The sequence below is a fragment of the Phasianus colchicus genome, chromosome 23, assembly GCF_987193195.1.
Source record: "Phasianus colchicus chromosome 23, bPhaCol1.hap1.1, whole genome shotgun sequence".
Taxonomy (NCBI): domain Eukaryota; kingdom Metazoa; phylum Chordata; class Aves; order Galliformes; family Phasianidae; genus Phasianus; species Phasianus colchicus.
In genome coordinates, this window is record NC_143458.1 from 1,490,959 (window position 1) to 1,517,891 (window position 26,933).

The 26,933-nt window shown below is 62.5% G+C and overlaps 1 protein-coding gene across 11 annotated transcripts; it reads left to right on the forward strand.

Moving 5' to 3' along the window:
* Positions 1 to 3,694: 3,694 nt before the first annotated feature.
* On the forward strand, positions 3,695 to 26,636 carry PHLDB1 (pleckstrin homology like domain family B member 1). 11 transcript variants are annotated; one of them, XM_090123617.1, is made up of 26 exons: positions 3,695 to 3,825; positions 5,666 to 5,764; positions 6,516 to 6,639; positions 6,753 to 6,923; positions 9,639 to 9,764; positions 11,475 to 12,718; positions 14,359 to 14,592; positions 14,661 to 14,798; positions 14,882 to 15,019; positions 17,401 to 17,529; positions 18,846 to 19,001; positions 19,148 to 19,258; positions 19,522 to 19,611; positions 20,148 to 20,270; positions 20,990 to 21,127; positions 21,722 to 21,877; positions 22,298 to 22,462; positions 22,797 to 22,913; positions 23,017 to 23,119; positions 23,443 to 23,487; positions 24,550 to 24,841; positions 25,378 to 25,468; positions 25,571 to 25,717; positions 25,868 to 26,087; positions 26,190 to 26,275; positions 26,378 to 26,636. In XM_090123617.1, exons 2-26 carry the CDS (start codon positions 5,705 to 5,707, stop codon positions 26,516 to 26,518), a joined length of 4,545 nt encoding a protein of 1,514 aa, XP_089979743.1. In that variant the 5' UTR covers positions 3,695 to 3,825; positions 5,666 to 5,704; the 3' UTR covers positions 26,519 to 26,636. The 11 variants fall into 11 exon arrangements, with proteins under 11 accessions (XP_089979743.1, XP_089979744.1, XP_089979742.1 ...); XM_090123618.1 differs by having other exon boundaries at positions 3,732 to 3,873; XM_090123616.1 differs by lacking the exon at positions 3,695 to 3,825 and adding an exon at positions 4,075 to 4,338.
* The last annotated feature ends 297 nt before the right edge of the window (positions 26,637 to 26,933 follow it).

Genomic DNA, 26,933 nt, shown 5'->3' on the forward strand with positions numbered 1-26,933 from the left:
CAACCTGTGGGCTGTGCTCAGCCAAGTGAAATGCCTTGATTTGCCCTAAAATGAGAGAGAAAAACCTCTTTGTGATGTGACAAAGTTCTGGAGATGGGGGTTGGTTTTCTGCCCCTCTTTCAGAAGTGAAACACACAAAGGGTGTTTTTATTATGGTGCAGGACAGACCTACCTTAGGCTGAGTACATTTCCAGCTATAATTACTATCAGCAAACACCAGAGCAATTCCTGCACCATGGAAAGTGTTTGCTCCTCCTGCAGCCAGGAATGAGAACACAGCATTTCATACCTCATTTCATTCGCTGTGCAGAAAAACAGGAATTTTCTGAGCCTCAGGGAGCGACACAGGCTGTGCTGTATGCAGTGCATGGATTGCTCTTCTGCGGTTTTTTAGGGAATTTTTTTAACCTGGGAAGGAGAAAATCATCCCCATTCCCAACACTGTCTGAATTTTGAGTGTGTAACTTTGAATGCTTCACCGCATTGCTCCCGCAGTGCCTTTCTGTTTGTGTATACTTGGTTTATTGTTGCTTTTTTTGCATTCACTCATTTCACTGTCAATTTAAGCTTAATGTCATTAAAATTGCTCTGGTTTGCTCTACTTAAAATTCTCCAATTAGAAGGCATTTTTTTTCCTTTGGCAGGAACTGCTAAGTCAATTACTTTCTCCTATTTTGTATTTTTCCCTAATGACTCATTAGATAAGCACCTTTGCAATTGCCTGCAGGAAGCAATCAGCCCGCTATCAGCAAACGCCTCGCACAAATCAGTGGCAGAAAGCTCTGTAGGTTGAAGACCGGGCATCAGACCTGGGCCAAGACAACAATCTTTCCCCAAGGCCTAAGCACCCCCAGGGATGTACGCAGAGCATCGCTGCCCTCCCAGCGCAGCACTGTGGATGCAGGAGCAGTGGGTCGGGGCTTGGTGGAAACATCCTCAGCAGTCTGAAGTCACCTCGGGTAACATCTCCGTGTGCTTCATCTCCCCATCTTCCACGACCCTCCTCCATGTGCTGTGCTGAGCAGCAGGGGAGCCTCACCATTTGCTGATCAGCTATTAAACGCTTGAAATCTAATTAATAGCATCACTCTAACTGTAGTCTGATGCAAAGCTTTGTTATCAAACTATGCCTAGTGAAACAAACGTGCTAATTAGCCACACTGGAAATAGGATGGAAGTAATAGCCCATTATTGTAAAATTGTGCTATTTATGCCCTACAATAACCATCCCTTGCAGGGAGAAATGCTGAGTGCGTGTTACTGTCTGGATGGGGGCTTAGTGTTGTGGGGATGGGGAGGGACGTTCAAGGCACAAACAGGGATTTGTGGGGATGCAGAATGACAGGGCAGGGAGGTTTCCTTCCCTCAGCCTCTTCTGAGTGTGTAGGGGTGTCTGTTAGCAGAAAAGGGAAATTTGCTCAGTGCTTATCAGGGTTCATTTCTAGTATTGACCATTAGCAACCTGTGTCTCATCTAGATGTAGCAGTTAACAGCACATGCTCCAAGTGCAAGGTGTGCACCTGGGTGATGGCAGCACCCACTGTCAGTACGAGCTGGGGGACGTAAGGATAGAGCACAGCCCTGCCAAAAAGGACCGGGGGTACTGGTGGGTGGCAGCTGGACATGAGCCAGCAGTGTGCCCTGGCAGCACAGAAAGCCAAGCGGCCTCTGGGCTGCAGCCAGAGCAGCGCGGGCAGCAGGGCAGGGAGGTGCTCCTGCCCCTCTGCTGTGCGCTGGGACACCTCGCCTGGAGCACTGCGTCCACAGCTGGAGTCCTCAGGGCAGGAGAGATTGGGGCTGTTGGAGCGCGTCCAGAGGAGGGACACAGGAATGGTGGCAGGGATGGAAGCCCTCCCTGCGAGGACAGGCTGAGAGCTGGGGCTGTGCAGCATGGAGAAGAGAAGGCGAGAGAAGGAGAGCTGAGAGCGGCCTGTCAGCATCTAAAGGGGCTGTGAGAAGGGAGGGGACAGACTCTGTAGTGGGGTCTGTGAGATAGGAGAAGGGGAAATGGCTTCAGACTGCAAGAGGGGAGATTGAGGCTGGAGATGAGGAAGAAGGTTTGGCACTGAGGGCGGTGAGGCACTGGCACAGGTTGCCCAGAGAGGCGGTGGTGCCCCGTCCCTGCAGACAGCCAAGGTCAGGCTGGAGGGGCTGTGAGCACTGCTGGAGCTGTGGGTGTCCCTGTGCACTGCAGGGAGGCACCAGGCAGCCTTCGAGCTCCCTGCCAACCCAAACCATTCTATGATTCTACGATGGGACAGACGGGCGATGGCTGCAGGAGCCCGGGCTGCCCACGAGGAGGCGGAGGTGCTGCTCCCCGCCGGGCTGAGCGGAGGTCACGTCTCTCAGCCCCTCTTTTGCTGCGGAGATGCTTCGAGGCAGCGTTCTCCCCTCGCGCTGCCGTCCCGAGGCGCTGAGCTCCTCCCGCCCTGCAGCGGTGTCGGAGGGGCTCGGTGAGGAGCTCGGGCCGATCCTCCCGGCTCTGCAAACCTTCGGCCAACGCGCAGCGGCGGTGCAGGAGCGCTCCCTGCAGCGCTGAGCTCAGCGGGCGCGGCCGGGATTCCTCGGTTCCCGCAGGAGATGTCTTTGCGGCTGATTTATGCCGATGTTTTTTGCCGGGCGCGTTGCGTTACCCCAGCAACCGCGATGCGCCTCCGCCACCCCCTCGGGGTGGGATGGGAGGAGGGGGAGGGGGCTGCCCCACGCGGGGACCGTCTGGGCACCTCGCTGCCCGGAGCTGGCGGCCTTCCCCTCCCGCACCTCCGCCAGATGAGCCCGCCCTGAACACCGGCGTCGAGGGGCAGCTCCGGGCTGAGGGCGGCCCCCCCCCGCCCCGACGGCCTCGAGTGCCCCCTACCCCCTCCCGCCCCGCTTCCGCCCTCTCCAGCTGCGGGAGGAAGGCCGCTGGTTGCGTGTTTGCCGGGGCAGAGGGTGTGGGAAGGGGTGAGAGCTCTCTGAGCGCGTTAGCAGCTGTGGTGGGAGCAGGCAGCCAAGTTGGACGGAGGCTGTGGATGCTGCGCGGTTTCCTCCCTTGACTCATCCGAACGGCCGGGCGGAACGTCGAGCACCGGGCCCAGATGCAGGAGGGCTGCTCCGGGTTTCCCCAGGGTGGGGCAGAGCTGCCCGGTGCCTGTCCCCACGCTCAGAGCCCTCGGGCACCGCAGGAAGGAGACGGGGACCCGCAGGGTCGGTACTGCGGTGGACGGGGACAACGCGGAGTCCCCCGCTGTGCCCCATCCCGCAGCCGTCGGACCCCCGACGGCTGGCACCCTTCTGCGGCCGGGCCCTGCGTGCCCCCGGCCCCGTTTTCGTGCAGGCAGGGCTCGGCTCTGCTGTGCCTCCTCCCGTGCAGCCGTGGGCCGAGCTCCCCTGTAAGCAGCTGCGGTAGTGGGGTCACCCCGCAGCCCGCTGGGTGGGGACGGGCGGGAGGGGCCGCGGGGATCGGCGTCCTCCCAGGTGAGGCCCCGGCCCTGCACGGGGAAGAAAGGGACTTTTGTCTTCGTGCCGGGAGCCGCCAGCCCGAGGGCAGCCCTGCACGCAGGGGGCACGGGGACTGCTTGCTATTTGACGGTAACTGAGCCCGACCCTTTGGCATTTGCTGCCTCTGCCTCTTCCCACGGCGGGAACAAGCGGCGTGTTTAGCAGGCTGCGGCGGGAGAAGAAAGGCCGCCTTGTCCGCGCCAGAGGTGGGGCGCCGGCCGGGGCGGTCGCACTCCCGCCCCGCATTCCTCTGCCTGAGGCTGCGTGTGCGGGGCTGCGCGGGACGGGGGGCTGCGCTGCAGGCGGAGGGCCGGGGGCCGGCGGGCATCTCCTCTACGGGAACCGGTGAGGAGCGGGCAGAACTGCTGGGAGGAAGGAGCCGTCCTAAGCACGGTGGGCGACGGGGAGAGCTGGAGCCCATGATGGGGTCCAACAGGGGTGATGGAGTGGAGGGCAGCGGGGTCGAGTAGGGTCGTGAGGCACGTGACGGGCGGGAGTGGGGGCAGATCCTAACGGGGGCGGGGGGGCCGGGGCTGCCCCAGTCCTCCCCCGTGGAGCTGCACGCCGGTGCGGCGGGTCCCTCCTTGCTGGGAAGGGGTTAACACCCGCACAGGATCCCACCCTGGCTCCGCTCCCTTCCTATGCCGGAGCCCAGCCCCTCGCTGGCTTTTCCTCCGGACGTCGTACCGGGGCCTCGGCGCTGGCGAAGCTGCGGGCGGGCTGTGGGGTCTCACGATGTTGGGGAGCGTGGCTCCCCTGCCCATGGGCAGCGGTAGACAGACCCGCCAGCATGTCGGGGCCGTAGGGACTCTGCCGCAGAGACTCCCGCTCAGCGCCCGCACCAGGACCGGCTGGCAGGTAAGAGAAAGCGGAGGCTCTGTGTCTGCGTCCGACGGGGACCATGGAGCTGCTCCCGGGTACTGCCTGTCAGCTGGCACAGCCGTCCTGCGTGGTGCTATTGCAGCCCTGCTGAGCCCTCGCGTCGAGCGGAGAAGTCTGGGCTCCGTCCCAGCCCTGAATCTGACGCCTGCTGTTTTCCAATATTTCATTTTTTCCGTGGTGTGTAATAGCTGCCCGCTCGCCCCCGCAGCTGCGTTCAGGGCCAGCCGGGCTGGGAGTGCTGTCCCTCTCCTCGTGGGACACTGTGAGCGATGCCGGTGCTGCGGGAGCCGAGCCTGGGGCTCACACTGCACCCCACGTGCCTCAGCTGCTCTGCACAAGTCGTGGGGCCAGGAGGGAGAGGACCCTGTCACCGTGAACAGCAGCTGGCCCCGGGTTCCCCAGCAGAGTGAGCCCACTCCCATGGTGGGGCCAGCCTGCCCAGGAAGGGTTAAGCTGCGTGCAGCCAGGCTTGGGCGGAAGGGAGGGACGTGAGGAGCAGACCGTAAATTTAGTAACCCCAGAACGTCCCGGCACAACAAGCGGTGTGAGCGCCGGCTGAGGGAAATCGCTGCTCATGGGCCGGGTTCCTCCCGATGCAAGGGGAGGCCGTGGGTGGCTGCTGGCCTCGTGCCGTGTTTGTGCGTCATGTGGGCCAGGCCTGCTGCTGGGGGCTGCCCTTGGGGGACAGGAACGGGTCAGGGTTAGGGTGGGAGGCAGAGTGTGCGGCCAGAAAGCCCTGGGCTGCACGGAGGGGTGGGCAGTGACAGCCGTGTCCCTGCTGCCCCTCTGGCTCTGGGTGCTGGCGGTGGGAGGGGACGCGGCGCTGAGTTCATGCCCCCCCAAATCTGTCTGCTGCCGGCCTGTGCAGAGATGGGGATGAAGGCATGCAGCTGGGTGCTGGAGTCAGGTGTGTGTGGGTGTGCTGGGCTGCACTCTGAGCCGCTGCGCACGGAGGCAGATGTTGCTGCGAACAGCTGGATGCTGTTCTGCTGTGTCTGCCTGTGGCCATAAGGGCCCAGCTGCCGACCACTCCCAGTGTGTAGTGGGGTCTGTTTTCTGCAGCATATGTGGAGTTGTGCCAGCGTGGTGGCTGCTTCCTATGATTAGCATGCATGCAGGTATTCCAAGGTGCTGGAGCCTGTGCTTGCTGGGCAGGGATGTGCACCAGCTTTGGGCAGCTGCTGCAGGGCTGGAAACGGGATTTGAGCACCAGTTCTGCAGCACAGCCAGAGCCCTGCACAGTCGTGCAGCCATGCAGTCGTGCCCACACAGGCACTCATACCAACACTTCTGTCTCTCCCAGCCCGTGCCCGACATCACCAGGCGCCTCCGTGCAAACACAATGGAGGCTCCCAGCAGGACCACCACCAGTCCGATCCGCAGGGTGCAGACCATCATCCAGGTGAGGCTCAGGGCTGTGGCAGGCAGGGCGAGTCGTGCCCACCAGCACTGCCCACCAGCACTGTGTGGCAGGGTCCTGCCTTGGTGGTAGAGAATGCAAGGGAAGGGTGAAGAGTCCTGGCTGCAGCAGCAGTACTGAACCTCTGTGGGAGCATGGAAATGCAGCGAGGAGCCCTTCTCCTCTGCACCAGCCCTGCTGCAATGCTCTCCTCACCCACTCCTCACCCCGATCCTATTACAGGATCGGCAGTAAAGCCAATTGAGCTAAGTGGCTGCTGCCTCGGATCCTCTTAGAAAAAGCCCAAGCTTTGTGGATCTTCCCTGCAGGACCTGACCTGGGCACACTACTGCTGCAACTCCCCAGGGCTGGCAGCATGGGAGGGAAGGAGCTGTCTGCATCCTCCTGTTTGTCCTGCCTGGCCTCACCCCTCTGCATGGCCATCCAAACACAGGCAGGTTAGGGGGCACATAGGTGCTGGCAGGAGAGGTGTTGCAGAGAGCAGCCCAGAGCAGGCAGCACAAAGGAGCAGGCTGCTGCCACAGGTGCTATGTGCACCCCTCCCTTCTCATCCTTTGCCGTGGAAAGATAAGGAACCTGTAAATATTTATGACCTGTTACTGTAGGGCACGGCAGGAACAGAGGTGGCTTCTGTCATTGTTTGCTTCAGGAGAGGCCCAGCAGGACATGGGTGAGGGCTGCCCCTGCTCACAGTGCTGCACAGCCCTGACCCATCCTGCTCTGACCCTTGCAGAACAGCCCCCTGGACCTGATAGACACAGGCAAAGGGCTGAAGGTGCAGACAGAGAAGCCGCACTTGGTGAGCCTGGGCAGCGGCCGCCTCAGCACTGCTATCACACTGCTGCCACTGGAGGAAGGTGAGTGCTGGCTGCTGGAGCATCCCCACCTTCGGGTGCACCCCAACCCAGGTAGCTGCTTCTTGCCCATCTCACCGCAGGACAGCGGGGATGCTCAGCCTCTCTTTCTGCAGGGAGGACCACAATTGGCACAGCTGCGAAGGACATTGTCCTGCAGGGCCCTGGGCTGGCACCCGAGCACTGCTACATCGAGAACATGCGAGGGACGCTCACCCTGCACCCCTGCAACAATGCCTGCACCATCGACGGTGTGACGATCCAGCGGCCCACGCGCCTCACTCAAGGTAAGGCTGTGGATAGATCACTATTAGCAGCTCCTGGGCAGGATCCGGCCGTCCTGGGCACGGCCGTCAGATAGCACACATGTCTCCGGAGCCATTCTGCCACTGCCTGTCCCGCGTCCGCAGCTCCTGGCTGGAGGTGTGGCTCATTTCGGAGGTTGTCTTTACTCCGAAGAAAACCATCTCAAGACCTGTTGCTGATGTCTGCGAGGAGCAGAGGGCCCGGGTACCCAGACGGCCCTGTATGACTGGAGGGGCTCGGACCCCATCGTCCCACACATCGTCCCCCCACATCACCCCCATAAGAGTGGGGGGAGCTCAGGGCGGTCCCTGGGAGAGGAGCGGGGACCCCAAGCGGCCACGACCGCGGGCAGCGCCGAGACGCACAGCGCAGCGGGTGGCTTCCTCACGGCCGCTCTCACATTTTCCGTGCCTGCCCATTTTGTCCGTGAATCACTCTTTCTGGTCCCGGGGTCCCCACGCTGCCGCGCCGGGAGCGCCGTCCGTGCCCCGCGGAGCCGCCCCGCCCGTGCGGCTCCTCCCCGGGGCGGTCCGGTGCGCGGCTCCCGCTGCCCGGGCGGCGGCTGCGGCCAGCGGGCGGATCGGGCTCGGTGAGTGCGGCGCGGCGCGGCGGTGGGGGGGGGACGGCCACCCGTGTCCGTGCCCGGAGGGCTGGGGTTGCAGCGAGGAGGGCGCCGGGAGGGGCGGAGGGCACCACGCCGGTTCTGGGCTTTGTTTGGCGGCCCCGGGCTGCCGGCGCCCCGCGGAGCTGCTGTCCGTCGCCTCGCCGCCAGCGTCGTCGCGCTCGTTTATCGTCCTCCATCTGTCTGCACCGGTCTGTCGGGACCGGGCCGTGGGGCGGGGGCGATGCCGAGCTGTCACCGGGTCGGGCTTCGGGCACCGCGCCTCCGCGGGCAGCCGGGGCGGGGGCTCCGGATGGGGGTCGGCTCCGGGCAGCCCGGCCCCTCCGACAGCGGTGGCTGCTTTCAGCCTTTCTCCATCCGCCATTTCATTCATCGCCCGCGGTGTCGGGTTGCGCCGGAGTTAGAAATCCGGATCCTGCGCTCCTTTGACAGCCTCTCATTAGCGACGGTGATTTATCCGAGGCGCTCCCGGGGCGGGGAAGCCGCACAAAGGCCTGGGAGCCGCGGGCCGGGGGGCTCCCGCACTGCCGGGCGGGGAGGGGCGGCTGGCGGCGGGGCTCGGCCGGTGCGGAGCCCCCCGGAGCCGGGCCGGGGGCCGTTCGGTCCCGCTGCTGGTGCAGACAGAACGTGTTCCTCGCACCTTGCCTCGCTCCCCCCCGCAGGAGGCGGCTGGGTGGGGGGACAGGGTGCTGCAGCGGGTCACCCCAAGGGAACAATGAGAGCCACGTGAGTGAAGGAGAAAAGGACCCGATGGGTGATGGGTGCAGGCGCTGTTGGCATCCCCATGTCCACATTGTTTGGACAGCACACACAGCTCCTTCGGGATGGGCACAGGGGGGTCACGGAGCAGGAAGTTCCCACTGCTCTGGGAGGAGCAGCTCCTGGAAAAGCATGGGTGAGTTGGACCCATCTGCACGGGGACACATCGGTGTGCTGAGTGGCTCTGCCAGCTGAACCCAACACGTGCAGGACTTCTCTTAGCATGGTGCAATCTGTGTTGCTTGGAGCTGATCTGCGTGTTGGTGTCACACGGGGCACCGGGCTGCCCTTTGCCAGCTCCCTGGTGGGACCTGGTGTCAGCACGTGTTCTCCTGTTATTTCTGCTCCCCCATACCTGGCATAGGGTGATCTCTGTACATCACCCCCACTTCCCGCTGCCTGACTGGGGATTTCCCGGCCCAGCTCCCTCCATCCGGACCCACCTGCTCTGCTGGGGCTGAGGCTGGGGCTGCACTTGGACTGCACGCTGCCAGCTCAGCTGCTCCAAAAAATGCATCCCCTCCAGCAAGGGATTTTCAGCTGCGGCTGACAGCGAGCAGTGAGCCTCTCCCTGGGGCCCTGGAGGCGCTTCAAAGCGGGGTGTGTCGGCAGCACGGTTGCCAGGCAGGAGCCTCGCACCGCCGGCATGGTGCTGGCTGGCAGCAGCCCCAAGGGGAAGGCGGCTGGCTGTGTGCTGCCCGCTCCCAGCACCCTGCGCTTGCTGCACGTGTGGGACTTTGGCACCGTGGCTTCCGGATGCTGTTGTCTTCACACACCGGTGTGTGCCTCTGAGTCGCCTTTTACAGCCCTTCCAGGGCGGGTGCGGGCAGCACTTCCCACTGCTGCACATTGAGCTGCATCCAGGTGGTGACAGAGCAGTGAATGCAGCTCTCAATAGGGCTGCTGCCCTCTCTGTGCCACCCGGCCCTGCTGCCCTGCCAGTCCCCCAGCGTGCAGCCGTGCAGGGAGCGATGCACAGCGTCTGAGCCGCCTGCGCTCAGCAGGGACCATCTGCAGCCTCTGCTGCTGTTCCCTGGGGCTGGCGCAGCCTGGCTCCCGGCCCTGCATTCCTCCCCGATGGCGAATCGGCAGCCTTCCCTGCGAAGGCTCCGGGTTTGGGCCAAGAAGCAGCATTCTCCTACAGCGGACAGGAGCTGTCTTGTCTGCAGCTGGCGGCGGCACTGGAGTGCTGCCAGCCCTGCTCTGTGCGTGGCCCCAGCTGTGCGGGATGCACCCAGCTGTGGGGATGGCAGGCAGTGACCTGAATTCCAGCCGTGCCCCCCCCACCCCGGAGCTGAACCCTCTCTCTCCACAGGGTGCACCATCTGCCTGGGCCAGGCGACCTTCCTCCGCTTCAACCACCCTGCTGAAGCCAAGTGGATGAAGAGCATGATCCCGGCAGGAGGAAGGAGCCCCGCGGCTCTCTATGGATTGCCAGCAAGTAGGTGGCCCTTCTTCATCCTGGTGGGGCTGTGGGGATGTTAGGAGTCTCCAGAGTCCCACTAAAAGGCACCTGCAGCAAGCATCCCCCCAACCTTGTTTGGAGTTCTCCTGGGTACGAGTGGGAGTACAGGGCTGTGCAAGGTCATCACAGAGGGATCTGGATTCCTGTGATGCCCATCCATGGATGTTCCGTGGTGCCTTCATTGGCTGATGACTCAGCCTGGTGGCTGTGCTGATGTCTGTTAATAATTAATGGTGCCTGGGAAGAGTGTAACAGGTTTCTGCCCAATCCGAGCCCCCTACTGTGTGTGGATCTGGGGGCTGTGCTGCTGCTGGGCAGAGCTCTCAGTCCTCACTCAGCCCAGGAGCGTAGGGCTGTTGGGTGCACGCAGGCCCCCCTGCTGCCTGAAAGCTGCTGTTTACATGTAGGGCTGGCTACAAGGAGGCTGTGAAGGCCGTTTCCCTGGCTGCAGCACTTAATTGAAGCAGCTGCTTATCTCGCTGTGTCTGTCTGTGAGGCACGAGGTCCCTGCCTCCAGCCTGGCTCCAGGGAGGGGGATGAGACAGGCCCTGTGCTGATCCAGACTGGAAGCTCCCACGTGCCATCCCCACGCTGTCTCCATGGCTGTGCATCCCTGAGCAGGACACAGCTGGAGCTTTCAGCAGCACTGTTTGTTGCTGGCTGGCTCCCAGTGTGATCCCTCCCCACTAAGGAGGTGGCAGGGACCTGCTTGGTGCTGGGACAGCCCCCTGCCCTTCCCCAGTGGCAGCTGGTGCCAGGCACGGGATGCTGTGGGTGCTGGAAGTCACCAGGCACTGGTGCTTGTTGGGTCTGTGCAGCTGTGCCCTGCTTATTATCACTAGGGCAGGATGCTGTGAACTCGGTGTGATTTGTGCCATGTGCACAGTGCTGAGGGCTGGGAAGACATCAGGTCCTACAGCTGGGAACAGGGAGTAAGAACCTGAGGAGGCGCTGTGTCCCCTGAGCAACCTGCAGCTGCCTACAGCTGCTGCCCTCCTGGTCCCTGGTTGTATCTTTGTCCCCGTGACACCAGGCAGAACTGCATGTGCAGAGATGATGCCTGCTGCTCTGGGTCCCATCTGGGCCATGGGGCTGATGGTGTCCCTCTCAGCAGGGATGCACTCCTGGTGTGCATGAAGCAGGGGTCAGGTCAGTGTCAGGCCTTATGCTGGTGTTTGCCTGCTGCCTATCTGTTTTGCTGTGGCAGCTCAAGATCTACCAGTGTGGTGCTGCTCCATGCCAGCATGGTGAGGCTGTCCTGGCCAGGAGCAGCCACTGCTGTTATTAGCGTGTCCTTTGAGTGACAGGCACATCGGTGGCACGCAGAGCTGTGTCCAGATACACCACGGCCTCAGGCTGGGCTCAGGCAGGGAGGCTGCATGCCAGCATGCCTGTGCCCTCCTGGCTGGCTGTGCACAGTATGATTTTGCAGGAAGGAGCCTTGCACTGTGGGGAGGGAGAGTTTAAATGGAAGTGAACTGAGCTTTGGTCTGCCAGCTGGGTGCCAGCCTCCGTCGCCTGCCCCATCAGTGTGCCCTCTGCAAGCCCTGCAAGGCAGCGTGGAGCGGAGCTGGGCTGGGTGAGGGGCTGTCTGCAGGGCTGTGCTGCTCTGTGCTGAAGAGCTGCGGGAGCAGGGCTGCACGGTGCCTCTGCCCGCTCTGACTCCCGCTCCACATCTGCCCGCAGAGCCCGAGGCCCTGGTGAATGGCAGCCGCCAGCTGCCGGCACGGGAGCCCAGCCACAGCTCCCTGGTGAGCTCCATCGAGAAGGACTTGCAGGACATCATGGACTCGCTGGTGCTGGAGGATCCGGTGTCCCCCAGCAAGAAGCCGCCGTCCCGCGGGCAATCCCCGCTCTGCCCCATGGTGAACGGGGGTGGGCGCTGCCTCCTGTCCCCCCCGCTGAGCCCCGGTGCCGCCTCGGGAGGCTCCAGCTACGAGAACGCCTCGCCGCCCTTCTCCCCGCTCTCCTCGCCCGCCAGCAGCGGCGGCTACACCAGCCACTCGCCCAGCAGCCAGGAGCAGGGCCCGGCCGTGCCCCCCGTCGTGCCGCTCCGCTCCTCCAGCTACAACCACGCCGTGCAGCCCCCCCAGCAGCGCCCGCCGCCGCCACCCTACGGGGGCCCCAATGACACTCGGTCGGCGGAGAGCCCCCGCGCCTGGCGGGGTGCCCTGGACGGCCCGGCGGTTCCGCACCCCCTCCAGGAGCACAGGGCGGGCAGTCCCCGCGCCCAGCCGCCCGGCAGCCCCCGGCCAGCCCCCCGGACATTGGGTTCCTCGGTGCCGCGGGTTCGGGCAGCCCTGCAGGAGCGGCCGCCCAGCCCCTTCCGAGAGCCGAGGGACTCTCCCGCTCCCGGCCGGCAGCCCGCACCCAGGCTTCTCCCGGACGCCGTGGGACCGGCGCACGGCAGCCAGAGCGGCCGCGGGCTGCAGCCCCCCGAGAGCCCGCGGGCGGCCCGGAGGAACGTGGAGAGCATGCGAGAGCTGCCGCCCCTCAGCCCGTCCTTATCACGCCGAGCTGCCAGCCCTCGGGCGGCCCCGGATGCCCCGTCCCCGCAGCCCCGGCTGGGCAGGGAGGTCCCTGGAAGCCCCCGGACCAGGCGCAAGGGCCACGAGGAGCCGAGCCCCGCGGGCGGGAGGAGCAGCAGGGCCGGGAGCCCCTCGTCCCCGCTGTCGACGGAGCCGTCCACACGCCGGCCCAGCTTCGGCTCCTGCCTGAGCCCCGCACACAGCCTGGGCTCCCTGGCCGTGCCTTCGCCCCGGCAGAGCCCCCGCGCCCAGAGGAAGCTGTCGGGGGACGTGCGGCTGCAGGCGGGCGTGCGAGAGCGTAAGAACAGCATCACCGAGATCAGCGACAACGAGGACGATCTGCTGGAGTACCACCGGCGGCAGCGCGAGGAGCGGATGCGGGAGCAGGAGATGGAGCGCCTGGTGAGCCGAGGGGCGCGGGGGGCTGCTGGCTGTGGGAGGGGGTCCTGACCCGGATTTGGCAGCTGGAGCCGAGGGTTGGAGGGGCCGGGGGCTGCCCCGGCGAGTGCGAGGTGGCCTCTTTGCAAATGGCTTTGAGCTTCTGTTGTTTTCAAAATGTAGGCCTTTTCTCTCGGGGATTTTGCTGACGGCAGCTTATGAATGATGTGAACAGGCTCCTAGGCTCGAGCTTATCTGGGGAGATTATGGCCAGGAGTGGCAGTTGGTGCCCCCAGTGTGTGGGGAACTGCTGCCTCACATCAAGCCCCTCTGCTCGCAGCAGCCAGAGAAATCTACAGGCTCAGCCTGGGGCAGTGCTGTTCTGGTGTGCATGGCTGCCTTCGGTTGTGGACGTGTAATTTTTAGTGCCTCTGGGTTTGCAAAGTGAGGCGTGCCTTGCCAGGGCTGCGGCTCGGCAGGGACACGGCGGCTGCCTGTGCGTGGTGTGCAGATGCTGTTCCCGGCTGGCGACTGCTGGGAGGCTCTGTGGGCATTGCATCTCTATATTTAGGGATGGGGATAGAGTTTTTATAGAGCGAGCAGCTGCCTGGGTGGGGCTTGCCCTGTGCATCTGTCTCTCCCTGCTGCCCAGTGGATTGCTGGGAGCAGCCGGGGACTGCGGGGGCAGCGGGGCCAGGGGAATGCTCCTTGGGGCCAGAGCAGCACAGCTTGGCCCTGGCTCACCCAGATGGGCTGTGCAGTGCAGGTGATACGTGTGTGTCCCCACCAGCATTGCACCCAGTGCCGCCCATGGCTGGTGTGGGTTACCACCTGTGTTTCCCCAGGGAGGGCCCTGGGCTGATGGTTTGGCACGGCCCGCAGCCTCGAGGACTTGAGATGCCCTGCAGATGCCCCAGGTGCCATCCAGGACCCCGCTGGGAGCTTCCTGCGCTCTGCCCATCCCCATGTTGTGGCACGGGCAGCAGGAGCCCTGTTTACTCAGTCCTGAGTCACGGCAGGCACAGACAGCCTGAATCACCACCTACAAATAGCCCCTTGCAGAAGCAGCGCGGCGTTCAGCCGGGGCTGCTGTCTGTAATTAGCCTGTCTCCAGCCCTGGACACGCCACACACACTGCAGGCCGATGCTCTGATTGCTGCCCAGGGCTGGTTGAGTGCACTGGACTGCGGCATGGAGCAGCACAGCCCCCAGTGTGCAGAGTGCTGGAAGTCCATCAGGGCAGCTGGGACCTTCCAGACATGGGCGATGTGCCCAGAGCTGGAGGAAGCGCTTCCTGTGTGCAGAGGTGGTGATGACCCGGGGTGCGTGGGAGTGGGACACGCGGGGCAGGGTGACACACAGGGGATGCTGCTGGGAAACAGGGAAGTGCCCCGAGTCCTGCTGCTGTGACTGTGGTGAGCTGCTGGCAGCCAACGCTTCCCAAGAAACAGTTTTCCTTCCTCAATGTGGGGATGTTGGCCCTGGCACCGTCACGCTGTGGTCTGTGTGTATGTGCCCTGCTGCCAGATGGTCACTGTGTCCCCTCCCTGTGCACAGCAGTGAGCCCTGTGCCCCGCAGCAATGCAGGCAGCTGTGCTGGTGAGGGACATCGGTGGGCACTGGGATGGGTGCTGCAGGTCTGCACTGACCAAACCTCCCTGCAGGAGCGGCAACGCCTGGAGACCATCCTGAACCTCTGTGCTGAGTACACCAAGACAGACGGCTCTGAGCTGCTGCCTGGCCATACGGATGCCGGCCGGCGGGCACCAAGGGGCACAGCAGGGCTGGGCCGTGCTGCAGAGGAGCTGGGTGTGCTGCGGCAGAGAGAGAGCCTGGAGAGGTCGGATGAAGAGAACCTGAAGGAAGAGTGCAGCAGCACCGAGAGCACACACCACGAGGTGAGGGGATGGGGATGTCCGGGCTGAGCCGTTCCGTGCTGCGCTGTGCTGACCTGCTCCCTCTGCAGCATGAGGAGCTGGCGGGCCCACGTGCCAAGGAGGCACACCGGCTGGAAGAGGAGCGAGCCTGCGTGTTCAGCCGCCTGGATGAGCTGAAGGGCCGCGTCAAGGAGCTGGAGCAGCAGCTGCAGGAGACATCACGAGAGGTGAGGGTCTGGGCAGCACACAAGGTGCACTGGGTAGCGGGTTGGGCCGGAGCGGCCGTGCTGACACAGCTGTGTCACCCCAGGCAGAGATGGAGAGGGCACTGCTGCAGGGCGAGCGGGAGTCAGAGGTGGCACGGCTGCAGCAGGAGCAGGAGGTGGTGCAGCAGCTGCAGGAGAAGCTCTCCAGCCTGGACGCCAGCATCCAGAAGGAGCGGGACAAGGTGAGCCCCGAGGCAGGGCTGTCCCCTTGGGGCTGTGACATGCTGTCCCCTGCACTGGTGCCCACATGCAGGGCTGACGCTGGTGGGGTTCTCCCATGCTGGAACACGTGGCTGGATTCTGCAGAGGCATTCGGTGACAGCGGCTGTGTCAGCTCCAATGGGTCTTCCCTGGTGTCTTCATGTGCAGTGGGAGCACCAGTGTTTGTGCAGAGAGGGAGGAAGAAGAATGGGCAAGCGAGCTGGGCAGTGCCTTTCTCTCTCCTCACTCTGTGTTCACATTGTGCCGGGCTCTGTCTGTCTGTCTGCTTGGTATTGGCATGGTGTCCCCCAGCCCTGCTGGAGGAGGGCAGATGCAGATGCTGGGGGTGTGCTGTTGGTCTCGCTGTCAGGCTCGGTGCTGCAGGGCTGCCCCAGCACTGACCATGAGGCCTCAGCACTTCCCAGCTCACTGCCTTCCTGCAGGCTGATGTTTGCAGCAGGCCCACCGGCTCTGCTGCCCATGGGATGCTTTGATCACACACAGCGGTGATGACTGCTTGAGCATCTGTCTTGCTAGAGGTGGCCGGGTCGCTCTCTTCTGAGCATTTTGCAGCTTTGGCCAGGAACTCCCTGCAGGGTGCTGAGCAGCAGCTCGGGGCTGCAGGGTGCACTCCTGCTGTAAGCCTTGCTGGGCCTGGATTCTTTTTGCAGTCCTGGTGGGAGGGCAGGCCACGTCTCGCCTCCCTGCAATGGTCTCAGGCTGTGAGACCCCAACGTGCATTGCTTGGTGCCTGTGTGCAACCGGGGCCGTGTGGGGCTGAGCTGCCACCAGCACATCCCAGCAGCACTGCTGCAGCACTGGGGATTTGTGGTTTGTTTTTGATTTTCTGACCGTTTGCAGGCGTTTTCTCTAGTGAAAGACTGTGTTGTGCAGCGCTAGGAGAGGAGCAAAAAGAAACCCCATTCCCAGAGTCTCAGTTGACTTAACCACCTGCTTTCCTATTCAGTCTGCACTAACTGGCTCTAACAGTGGCTGCTCTGAGCGCTGTCACTAACCTCTGACACCAACCTCTGACACCTCTGCTCTCCCCACTCACAGCCAGGCCCGGAGCGTGGGGCACAGCACGTCCCATCCACCTCTGCATCCTCTGTCTGCTTTGCCCCACATCTGTGCTCAGGAGGGAGGGATGCCCTCGGCTCACCGTGCTCCTGTGCTGGAGGGAGCAGGAAGCAGCTCCCCGAGGGGGTGGGGGGATCCTGCACCACTCCAGGGATGTGTCTTCAGTGCATGGTGGGAGAAGGGCAGGGGCAGCTGTGGGACACATTGGTGCCACCTGAGCCATTGCCACTGAGGTGTGGCTGCTGTGGTGTGCGAGGACAGCCCTCAGAAGGGGATGGGGTAGGCACATACACAGACAACACAGTGCTCTTACCTGAGTGCTGAGCAGCAGTAGAAGCCAAGACAGCAAAGGCGCTTGTGAGACAAGACCTTGAGGCAAAATACTCATGGACAGGATTCCTTCCCAGGACTGCGGGAATTTTCAGGATTTCTAAGCAATGTCCCAGCAGGGATGGGGCTTTCCTTGTTTGAGCAATGCACAAAAATGCAGCAGTGCACAGTCTGATGTGCCAGGGGGTTGTCCTGGCAGAGAGCCTGCAGGCGGAGAGCTGGGACTCCCAATCCTTTTTGTGCTCTCTGCTCTCAGCAGCTCAAACTGGGGTTACGTGTTGTGCCCTGCCAGCCGGGTGTCTCTGGCTGCACGGACTGTGGACAGAAACAAGCATTTGTTGTGCATCTGCCCTGCCACTAACGTGCTGAAGAACAGCCCAAGCAGCTCCGCAAGGACAGCACGGACTTTGGTCTCCTGTTGTCCAGCAGGCTGCTGCAGAGATGCACAGCAGCCACATTGCCGGCGCATTGGAGCTGCTCTGGCTGTTAGCAGCACCCTGGGTTCTGGGCACGATAACAGAAGGCTCTGGTGGTGGTTGTGAAGATGGCTGTGTGGTAAAACAGGGGCTTCTGGCAGCTCCTGGAGCCCTTTGATAGCAGTGTGCAGGATTAGGATGACTTAACCCAAGTTGCAAAGCCAGGTCGACATTGATCTTTCCGCTACCCTTAAGTCTTTGGCACGGAAACATGAGACAGAGGTCCAGGGCTGGTCATAACCTCTGTAACGCTGCCCAGCCCAGGGTTCTCATGGCTTTTGCTCTCTCAGTCTCTCGGTAAATGCCCCCCTCTGGCTGACCCCTGTCTAATCCTGCAGCTTCTGCATGGCGCGGATTTGAGAAGTGTGTTTTCTCTCTTTTTTTTTTTTTTGTTTTGTTTCCCTTTTTTGTTTGTTTTTTTGTTTGTTTGTTTTGTTTTGTTTGTTTTTGTTCTGTTTTGTTCTCCCCTAATTCAGGAAAGGGCAAAGATTGATGCTGAAAGGAAGGAGCTAGAGAAACTCCGGGCGCTTTACAATGAGTCGAAGAGCCACCTTGATAACTGCCCTGAGTCAATGCGGGAGCAGTTGCGGGAGCAGATGCGAAGGGTCAGTGTCTCACCCCCACCCCTCCTGGACCATGGCCCACCTCCCTCCGCTCCAGCTTAGGCCAGCTCTTCCCTGGCAGCTGGGGCCGCACTGAGAGCATCGCAGCCGGGCCGGAGGAGGCTGGCACCGTGTTGGTAAGCTTGCTGCTCACCCGGCCCCATGGCACGGTGCTGGCTCCGGACCGGGCAGGGCACGAGCACGGATCTGCCCCAAGCATGCTGAGGAGGAGCCGTGTGCCCCGCAGCACAGCCCCATGTTGAGCGTGGTGTCCTCTCCTGGGGTCCTTCTTGACCCCGTGCAATGGGATCTGCCCCACACGTGGGCTCGGAGAGCCGGGCTGTGCCCTGCCCGCCTGCCCACGAGCTGCAGTGCTCTGCGTCCAGATGCTGAGCATCTCTGCGGTGTGGAAGTGTTGCTGTGTCCGTGTGTCCGGCTGGGCATTGCCTGTGGTGGTTGGACCCTGTCCTCCCAGGGTGCCGTCCCCAGGCTGCCTCTCGAGAGGGGAGACCCAGGGAGCTCCGTGTCCCTGTGTGTGTGTGCTTCCAGCTATTTCCTGCAAGCGTTTATTTACACAGCGCTGTCAGTTTATGTTAGCATCGGTCTGCAGCATTTTTTCCCATTATCTGGTATTTTCTGGTAGCTGCTGGCTCTTCCCAGTCTGTGGCCAGAGCAGCTCTCGCTGCACAACTCTAGCACACAGCTTCTTGTGTCCTCTTTCCAGGCTGGTGGTGGATGCTCCTGCATTTGACATGGGTCTGGGTGACAGCAGGTGCTGGCCGCAGAGCGCGATGGGATGCTCAGGGATGCTCAGTGGTCCTGGTGTGCAGGAGCCCTGGCAGTTGCCCTGCGTGCACTGCACTCTGTGTGCCATGGAATGGTGGTGGTCCCATTCCTGGGGCATGGGAAGTGTGGTCTTGCAGTGAGAGCACTGCCAGGATGGTGTTTGCAGACCCTGAGCTGAGTGCCAGCATCCCAGGATGCCACCGTTATTTAAAGGCTGCGGGGCCAAGGGCATTTGTCTGTTGTAGTTCTGGTCTGTGATGGATCTGCCATAAGCTCGGTGACGTGGGTGCTTGCCATGCTCCCTTCGTGCTGCTTGGCAATGGTGATGTTGCTAGCATGGGGCATTTTCTGGCTCTGCAGCCTGGGGCAGAGCGTGGCCCTGGGCTGGATGGGATCAGGTGGGAGCAGCTGATCTGGATGCAGCTCCCAGACATTGCGAGAAGCTCATTCCATGGGATCTGTGCCCAGTGCCTCCTTCACCACCTTTGCATTGAGGCAAGGGAGTGAGTGGCCACCCCATTGTGTGTCTGAAGGAAGCAGAGGCCCTGGAGACAGAAACAAAGCTCTTTGAGGACCTGGAGTTCCAGCAGCTGGAAAGGGAGAGCCGGCTGGAAGAGGAGCGCGAGACGCGGAGCCAGCAGCTCCTGCAGAGCAGGGCTGAGTACCACCGCAGCATCGCCCGCAGGAAGGTAGGGACACGGGGCAGCAGTCCCATGTGAGTTGCTCCTCAGCACCCCTTGTTCTCAGCACCCCGTGTCCCCAGCACCCCATGTCACCAGCCCAGCCACCTTGCTGAGCTTCCCCTGCGGCCAGCTCAGCCCTTGCCCATCCCCAGGAGCGGGTGGCTGCACTGGATGCTCAGGCTGCCCAGATCCGGCTGCAGAGCGCCCAGGAGGCTGAGCGCCTGGCCCAGGAGAGGAACGACGTCCTGCGGCTCCTTCAGAAGGTAAGGCTTACATCTAGGGCCAGAGGGTTGTCACACACTCCCTGGTCTTGCATGCTTGCACCACGCATGCAGGAGTGTGCAAAGTGCTCCCAAGGGGTCACAGGTCACTGCAGCATCCCAGCTTGCAGATGTTTGTGACTGGGCTGAGAGGGGATCTTGCCTCCTCTTGCAGCAGGGGTTGGCTGTTAGGATGTGAGATGGGGCCTGGCCACCATGTGATGATAACCTTCCTCCTCTCTTCACTCTTGTTGTTGTGTGCTCAGGAGAAGGAGAAGCTTGCATCTCTGGAGAGACGATACCAGCTTGTCACAGGTGGCAGGAGCTTCCCCAAGATGTCCTCAGCTCTCAAAGAGGTAACTGGGGAGATGGGGCACTATCCTGAAAGCTGCTCTCCTGCGTGCTGAGCTGCTCCCATCCCCAGGGACAAGCCTGGGGCACTGCGGTTTATGTCTGCAGCAGTTCCTCTGCTTCCCAGTGCCATCTGTCTGAAGCTGGGCACTCACACTACTCCAGGCTTGTCCGTGGGCTGCATGGACTGTCATCAAGTTGGGAGGGAGGGAAATGCAACAGAACCGGGCTTGGAAGCAGTAGCATCTCTCCTGTCAGACTGCTGGGATGCTGCAGGAGCCCTGTGCCAGCCCGTGTTGTTAGTGGGTGGCATGGTGGGGACAGAGTGCCTTCAGGAGAGGGGATAGCACAGCTGCAGAGCACCTCCCAGTCTGGCTCTGACCAAGTTGGGGCTGCAGCCTGCTGCTGCTGGGAAGGAGTACAGATGGCGGGGTGCCCTCGTGCCTCAACGTCCTGCTGCCCACCTGGGCATGTGGGCTGCTGCTGCTCTGACCCTTCTGCCTCTGCGTGCCTCGCCTATGTGACCTTTGCCTTCCCACAGGAAACCCTCCATATTTCAGAGCCTTATGAGCTGCTGGAGGGAACTAAGCCCCTGAGTCCCCCACTAGGAGCAGCTGCCTCCTTAGCTTCTCCTTCTGCCCACTCCTACCCCAAGATGCAAGAGGTAATGGCACTAACTGCATGTGCTTGCGTGCTTGCCCTGTGCAGGGTGGGCTGAGCCTGTGTATGGATATCCTTGCTGGCAGTGGGGTGGGTGCCAGACCCCTAATGATGCCTTGGGGCAGCATGTCACATCCTGTATCAGCAAGCTGAGGCGGTGCAGACAGGTTCTTCCCCATTTAGCTATCTGACACTTGAGCTTGGTAACACCAGCTGCCTGTCCCTGCCATGTTCCTCCTGCTCTGGGTTGTACCCAGCTCGGCTGGTGCTGAGCTGCTGCCATCTGCTTTAATCCTGGTGCAGTGTGGATGCCCTGCGTTTCGCCTTTGCTTAGCACTGCCTGAGGAACCGCCTTCCTGCAGTGGTGCTGGGGCAGCTTGAGGAGCTTCCTATTGCCATGGTGACATCTTGCCATGGATGGCTTGTGCCTGGGGGCCTTGGGGACTCCTGGCTGAGGCTGAGAGCTGTGGCAGTACAGGCTGGAGTCTTCTGTCCCTAGCACGTGGTGATGCTGCATGTAAAGCAGCAGAAAGGCATCGTGCTGGGACTCCCAGCCCTGCTTTCAGGTAGCTGCAGAAGGGGACAGGTAGCAGGCAGGGAAAGGTTTGACTGGCCGTGGTGGGTCACGTGTGTGCATGGGGAGGTTTGCTCCTGTTTTGAGGTCAATGCCATGAGACCAGCACATGGGTCTAACTCTCCTCCTTCTCCGCCGTGGATTTCTAGGAGTACATGAGGCTGTCTGACGTTTTCAGGTTCTACAGCAATGCATACGGCTCCAGCCTGGACACTAAAGCTTCTGCTGCTGCTCCCGCTGCTGCTCAACACTCTTTCTTGCTTGCTGTGCCCCCTGCAGCCAACGAGGTACCTGCCCCAGAGCATGCTCGGGTTGCCTGCCTGGGGCTGTGGTGGGCTGGCGATGTGGCCGCCTCCTGCACCCAGTGCTCAGAGCTCACCTCTTCCCTAGGCTGGGCAATTTCTCGTGCTGCATTTGAGCAGGGAGGAGCGGTGGGAGCAACCCAGCCTTGCTAGGGAGTGCTTCTTGTCTGCTCCGTGCAGGGTTCGCCCTCTGAGTGCTGGAGCAGGGCTCAGGAGCAGAGCAAGGAGCAGGTAGATCAGTGTGGCAGCCCTTTGCCTTTTGGCCCTGGGGATCTCTCAGGCTGTGCCACCGCTCCTATGCAGGGAGGATGTGGAGCGGGGGGGAGCAGAGCTTTGTCCATGCTGCATGCTGCCTGAGCTGGGGGCATGATGAGGGAATGGAGAAGGGACGTCTGAGGTCGATGCTCTGCGCTCTGCAGCATCAGCGTCACCACCTGCTGCCCTTTCTCCAGGGGATGCTGAGACCTTTTCTGAGGTCTTGTCCCCATTGCTGTTCGCTTGCTCCTCTGTACCTATCTCTGCCTGGCTGTCCTGGCCCACAGCCCTTCTTCACAGCTCACTTTGCTTCTCTCTGCCCAGTACGTGACCATTGAGCAGCTCTCGGGGATCCTGGGCAGTGTCAGTGCCCCTGCTGGTTCCCCACTGGGCCGTGCCCCTCCAGCTTCTTCATCCTCAGGCTGCACTCCTCTTCCTCCTTCTCTGCCGGCTCTCTCTTCTCCCTCCATCCCCCCAGAGGTTTGTGTCCCATTTTCCTCCCTATATCCCCAAGCATTCCCTGGGTAGAGAGGGGTGCTGGCAGGCTGAGGGGGACATACAGAAAAGGATGAGGTGCCCAGGGTGCTGCTGAAACAGCCCAAACAACGCCATAAGCTGCAGCCCCACTGCTGCCTTTGCTGTTCTGCTACCTGTGTGGCAGCAACCCGAGCTCTGCCTGGCACGTGCTGGGCTGCTGATGAGCAGGGGTGTCCTGGAGCTTCTAGGGCTCATCCAGTGGTCACCAGGGTCCCTGGGGTCTGCACCTCACCTGCCATGCCCCTGCTACCTGGGGCCAAGCACCACACAGGGCAGTGATGCTCTGACCTCTCACTCTCTTTATGTCTGTGTCTCTGTCTGTGTTTCTGTTTGTCCCTCCCATCTCATGCGGTGTCTCTTCAGATGGAGAAGCAGCTTCCAGGGGGCCCAGTATGGCTCCCGGCTCTTGATTTAGAGAAATGGTACCAGGAGGTCATGGCTGGCTTTGAGACCTCCTCCCCTGTCTCTCCTCCTTCTTCCCCTCCTCCACTTCCAGCTAAAGCTCACTCTTCTCAAAAGCCTCTCCAGGTAATGCCCTGCTCCCCCTGCAGCTGCATGGGGCTACAACTCAGGCCTTGGGGACCGCATGGTGCCACTGTGTTGGGAAGGCTTATAGGCCAGGGGAGCTGGCAGGTGCTCAGCTGAATACTGGAGCCTGCAGCAGTGTGGGACCACTCCCTCCAGCACCACTCTGTGCTGGTGCCTCAGCTGTCACCGTGGCAAGGGCATTGTCAGGGTGTGCAGCGTGCACAGGGCAGGAGTGGTGTGGGAGCTGGTACCGATGTTGGAGCTGAAGCTCTCAGCCCAGTGTGGGAATTTGCAGCCTCCCTTTCCTTTCTCACCTCTGCATCTTTGTGCCCAGGTCTATCGTGCCAAAATGGAGGGTGACACTGGTGCCCTCACCCCTCGGATGAAGAGCGGCACCCCGTCATCCTCACAGCTCAACATCTCCGTGCTGGGCCGCAGCCCCTCACCCAAGGTACGGCCATGGTGGGAGCTGTGCCCCATGCAGGGCTGCTGCTGCCCGACACCAGCCCCATGAGCGCACAGGGTGGTGCTCAACACACGCTGTATTGCCCCAGGGTCCCCTGCATGCCCCGAGCCACGCAGGCAGCCTGCCACGCAACCTGGCAGCCACACTGCAGGACATCGAGACCAAGCGCCAGCTGGCCCTGCAGCAGAAGGGTGAGTGCCAGCTCCACACTGCCGCAGCTCCACGGGGCTGTGCTCCCACTGGGCATGCCTTTCTTCCCAGACACACAGAGCAGCCCGGGCTGTTGTGCTGGTCCAGCTTCTCTGCACAGCTTGGCAGAGAGGGGAATCTGGCTATGTCCCTACCCACCCAGCCAAGGGCAGCAGGATCAGCCAGGGCTATGGCAGCCCTGCGGGCAGCATGGTTGGAGGCAGCAGCCAGGCTCCAGCAGGACACAGCGCCTTGCTCACGGTCTCTTGCTTTTCCCCTCTCTCTCCCCTTCCCTCAATCCCTCCGCCTGACGGTGCATCTCCAGCCGACCCGCTCCCAGCAGAGCCCTTGCAGCCAGGCGATGTACCAGGTAGAGACGTGGAGCGGCTCGGATTGCCTAGAGTAGCCCCAAGGCAGAAGCATGGCTGTTTGCTGATACCTTCTGCGTGGATGGGGAGGGGGCATGGCTAGCCAGGACCCCAGGGTGCCTGTCAGTGTCTGCTTATGGACAAACCCCGCAACCCCTGCAGGCATTCTGCACGACACAGGAGCTAAGAGAAGCTCAGTGCTCCCACATCCCCCAGGGACGTGGGAGCCCAGGTCCTGCCTCATCCTCCTGAATGCTGTGCTGCACGGACAGACAGCGCCTCTGGGACAAGAGGCAGAGCAGGCACGCTGCAGGGCTGCACCATGACCAGCACCTCTCTGCAGCGTTCTTTAGGCCAGAGCTGCTGCTCCCCGAGGCGGGGCTTTGGGCTTGGCAGGCACGATCCCAGGCTGTTCCCCTGCCAACGCTTTGCCAGCCTGCTCCCGCCAGCCTGACGCATGCGCCCCTTGGCTGCCACCACCGCGTGTGTCGGAGCGCAGGCAGGGCCCTGTGCCAACTGCTGACCTGAAACAGCGGCTGCTGCACGTCCGGGGAGGGCTGTGCTGCATGTCAGCCCTGCGCCTGGAGAGAGGCACCGGGGAGCTGCCGCAGCTCTGGCAGCTGTGAGCACAGCAGGGCCTGGCTGCTGGGCTGAACTTCCCAGCCCTTCCGTGGAGCCAGGGCCAGCATCAGGGCACTGTCTCTCACTGAGCCCTGGGCCCAGCACCTCCTGGGTGTTACTACTCACAAACCAGAGCCACAGCTGCAGCCCACCTCCAACTCCACCTGCCCCACCTCAACCCCTTTTGCTCCCAGGGATGCTGAGCCAGGAGTGCAGCTCCCACTGGGTACAGCCTGCACACCTGTTGCATGTGGGCTCAGCAAGGCATGGTGCTGCTGCAGAGCCAGGGCCGGGCTCTTGAGGACAGCCCTGAGCCGGGCTGTGGCAAATTCTGAGTGCAGCATTCCATTGCAGCAGCTCTGTGCCCTTCCACACCCAGGCAGCAGAGCCTGCAGGCCCACAGCTGCCTGCCAACCTGCTCTCTCCTTCTTCCCGGGGTGCAGGTCAGCAGGTGATTGAGGAGCAGAAGCGGCGCCTGGCAGAGCTGAAGCAGAAAGCAGCGGCCGAGGCTCAGTCGCAGTGGGAAGCCTTGCACGGGCAATCTCCCTTTCCCCCCTCCTACCCTCCGCTCATGCATCACTCCATCCTCCATCACCACCACTCCCACGGTGTGGGCCCGCGGGCCGAGGAGCTGGACCACGCATATGACACCCTCAGCCTGGAGAGCTCGGACAGCATGGAGACCAGCATCTCCACAGGCAACAACTCAGCCTGCTCACCTGATAACATGTCCAGGTAATCCTGGGGCTGGCTCTAGGCCCTAGGCTGAGCAGTGCAGAGTGCAGGCTGTGTGTCTTCTTTGGCCCAGAGTCCTTGCCGTAGGCATTGTAGCTACCTGCTGAGCTAGGATTCCCTTCCCACCTGAGGGGCACAGCCTGACTGCAGAGACAGCGGGGTGTAGAAGGGCTCTTTGTCACTGCTGCACTGTGCAAGGAGGGGCTTGAGTGCTGCATGAGAGCTGCCTGCTGCAAGCTGTCTGTTGTGACACCTTCATGGCACCATCCTCCATCCCATGCTCACCTGCAGCTTCTGCCAGCACCAGTTCTGCAGGCTGACCCTTGGGGCATCTGTTGGAGGGATGGGGCCCGGCCTTGTCCTTGCCCCAGCCAAGCACTGGGGCTTTGCTGCTGCATTCTGAGAACCTCCAGCAGCGTTGAGTTGTGCTGAGCCAAACCCTGGCACAGGCAGGGCAGCAGGAGTTATACTGTGGGTGTGTGTTGACCCAGTGGTGCTCAGTCGTCTGCAGGATGGCAGCTGTGCTTGTCTTACAGTGCAAGCGGGATGGACGCAGGGAAGATAGAGGAGATGGAAAAGATGCTGAAGGAGGCACATGCCGAGAAGTCCCGGCTCATGGAGTCCCGGGTGAGCATGTACCCCTGGGAGCGGGCTGGGAGCGGGACCGGGGCTGCGTCCCCGATCCATTGGGTCCCCAAGCCACTGGCCTGAGCACCTCTGCACCTGCAGGAGCGGGAGATGGAGCTGCGCCGGCAGGCACTGGAGGACGAGCGGCGGCGCCGGGAGCAGTTGGAGCGCCGGCTGCAGGATGAGACGGCCCGCCGGCAGAAGCTGGTCGAGAAGGAGGTCAAGCTGCGGGAGAAACATTTCTCGCAGGTGTGGGGCTTCGGACAGAGCTCTCAGCTCCTCCCGGGATGCCGGAGCTCCCTCCCCAGGCAGGGACCTGCCGCTGGGCTCGGTGGTGCCGATGGCTGCGCAGCGCCGTGCCCGCACAGCGGGGTTTGCAGCACGGTGTTCCTTTCCCAGGCTCGGCCTCTGACGCGGTACCTCCCCATCCGCAAGGAGGATTTTGACCTGCGGCTGCACATCGAGTCCTCGGGGCACAGCGTGGACACGTGCTATCACGTCATTCTGACGGAGAAGATGTGCAAGGGCTACCTGGTCAAGATGGGGGGCAAGATCAAGTCTTGGAAGAAGCGCTGGTTCGTCTTTGACCGCATGAAGCGCACCGTCTCCTACTACGTGGGTGAGTCCCCGCGCGTGCCAGGCTGCGCTCGGCCCCAGCACCGCGGCCAGGCGGCTGTCCCCCAGCCCGTCCCCGCTAACACTGCTTCCCTCCGCGGGGCAGATAAGCACGAGACGAAGCTGAAGGGCGTCATCTACTTCCAAGCCATCGAGGAGGTGTACTACGACCACCTCCGCAGCGCCGCTAAGGTGAGCCCGGGCTGCGGCTCCGCGTTGTGTCCCCGGGCTGCGGGTGGCTTGGAGGGGCCGGCGGAGCCCGCGGCCGCGCTGACCCTGCGCTCTCCTCCGCAGAGCCCCAACCCCGCGCTGACGTTCTGCGTGAAGACCCACGACCGCCTTTACTTCATGGTGGCCCCGTCGGCCGAGGCCATGCGCATCTGGATGGACGTCATCGTCACGGGGGCCGAGGGCTACACGCAGTTCATGAACTGAGGGCCGGGCTGGGCAAAGCCGGGCGGCACGGAGCTCTGCGGGCGCGGCCACGGGCGGGTTTTTTGTTTGTTTGTTTTTTTTATGTTAACTTTTTAAAAACAATTTACTGGAAACGCGTCAGAGCACTGAGATGTGAAACCGGGCAGCGCGGGGCCGGGGGGGGGCGGGGTCCTCCGGCCGCCAGGGGGCGCTCGCGGGCAACGGGCGGCCCGCGCCTGTGTCACGCGGAGGTGCTCCCGCACGCACGCGCGTCGCGCCGTCACGGTGCGTTTCTGCCCACCGCGGCGTGCCGGCCAATGGCGGCGCGGCTCCCGCCGTGCCGGCTTCCGGCTTTCCCCGACGTGGCCCAATGGGGGCGCGCGGGCCGGCCGGATTGGGCGTGTGGCGCCCGGCGTCGCCGTCCGCGCCAATGGGC

Bases quoted from the DNA above. Each gene is read 5' to 3' on its own strand.
- PHLDB1 (XM_090123612.1), top strand. From the start codon at position 5,321: ATGTTGCTGCGAACAGCTGGATGCTGTTCTGCTGTGTCTGCCTGTGGC. The intron at 17,530-18,845 runs GTCAGTGTCTCA...GTGTGTCTGAAG, and splicing joins TGCGGGAGCAGATGCGAAGG to GAAGCAGAGGCCCTGGAGAC. The intron at 24,842-25,377 runs GTAATCCTGGGG...CTTGTCTTACAG, and splicing joins TCACCTGATAACATGTCCAG to TGCAAGCGGGATGGACGCAG.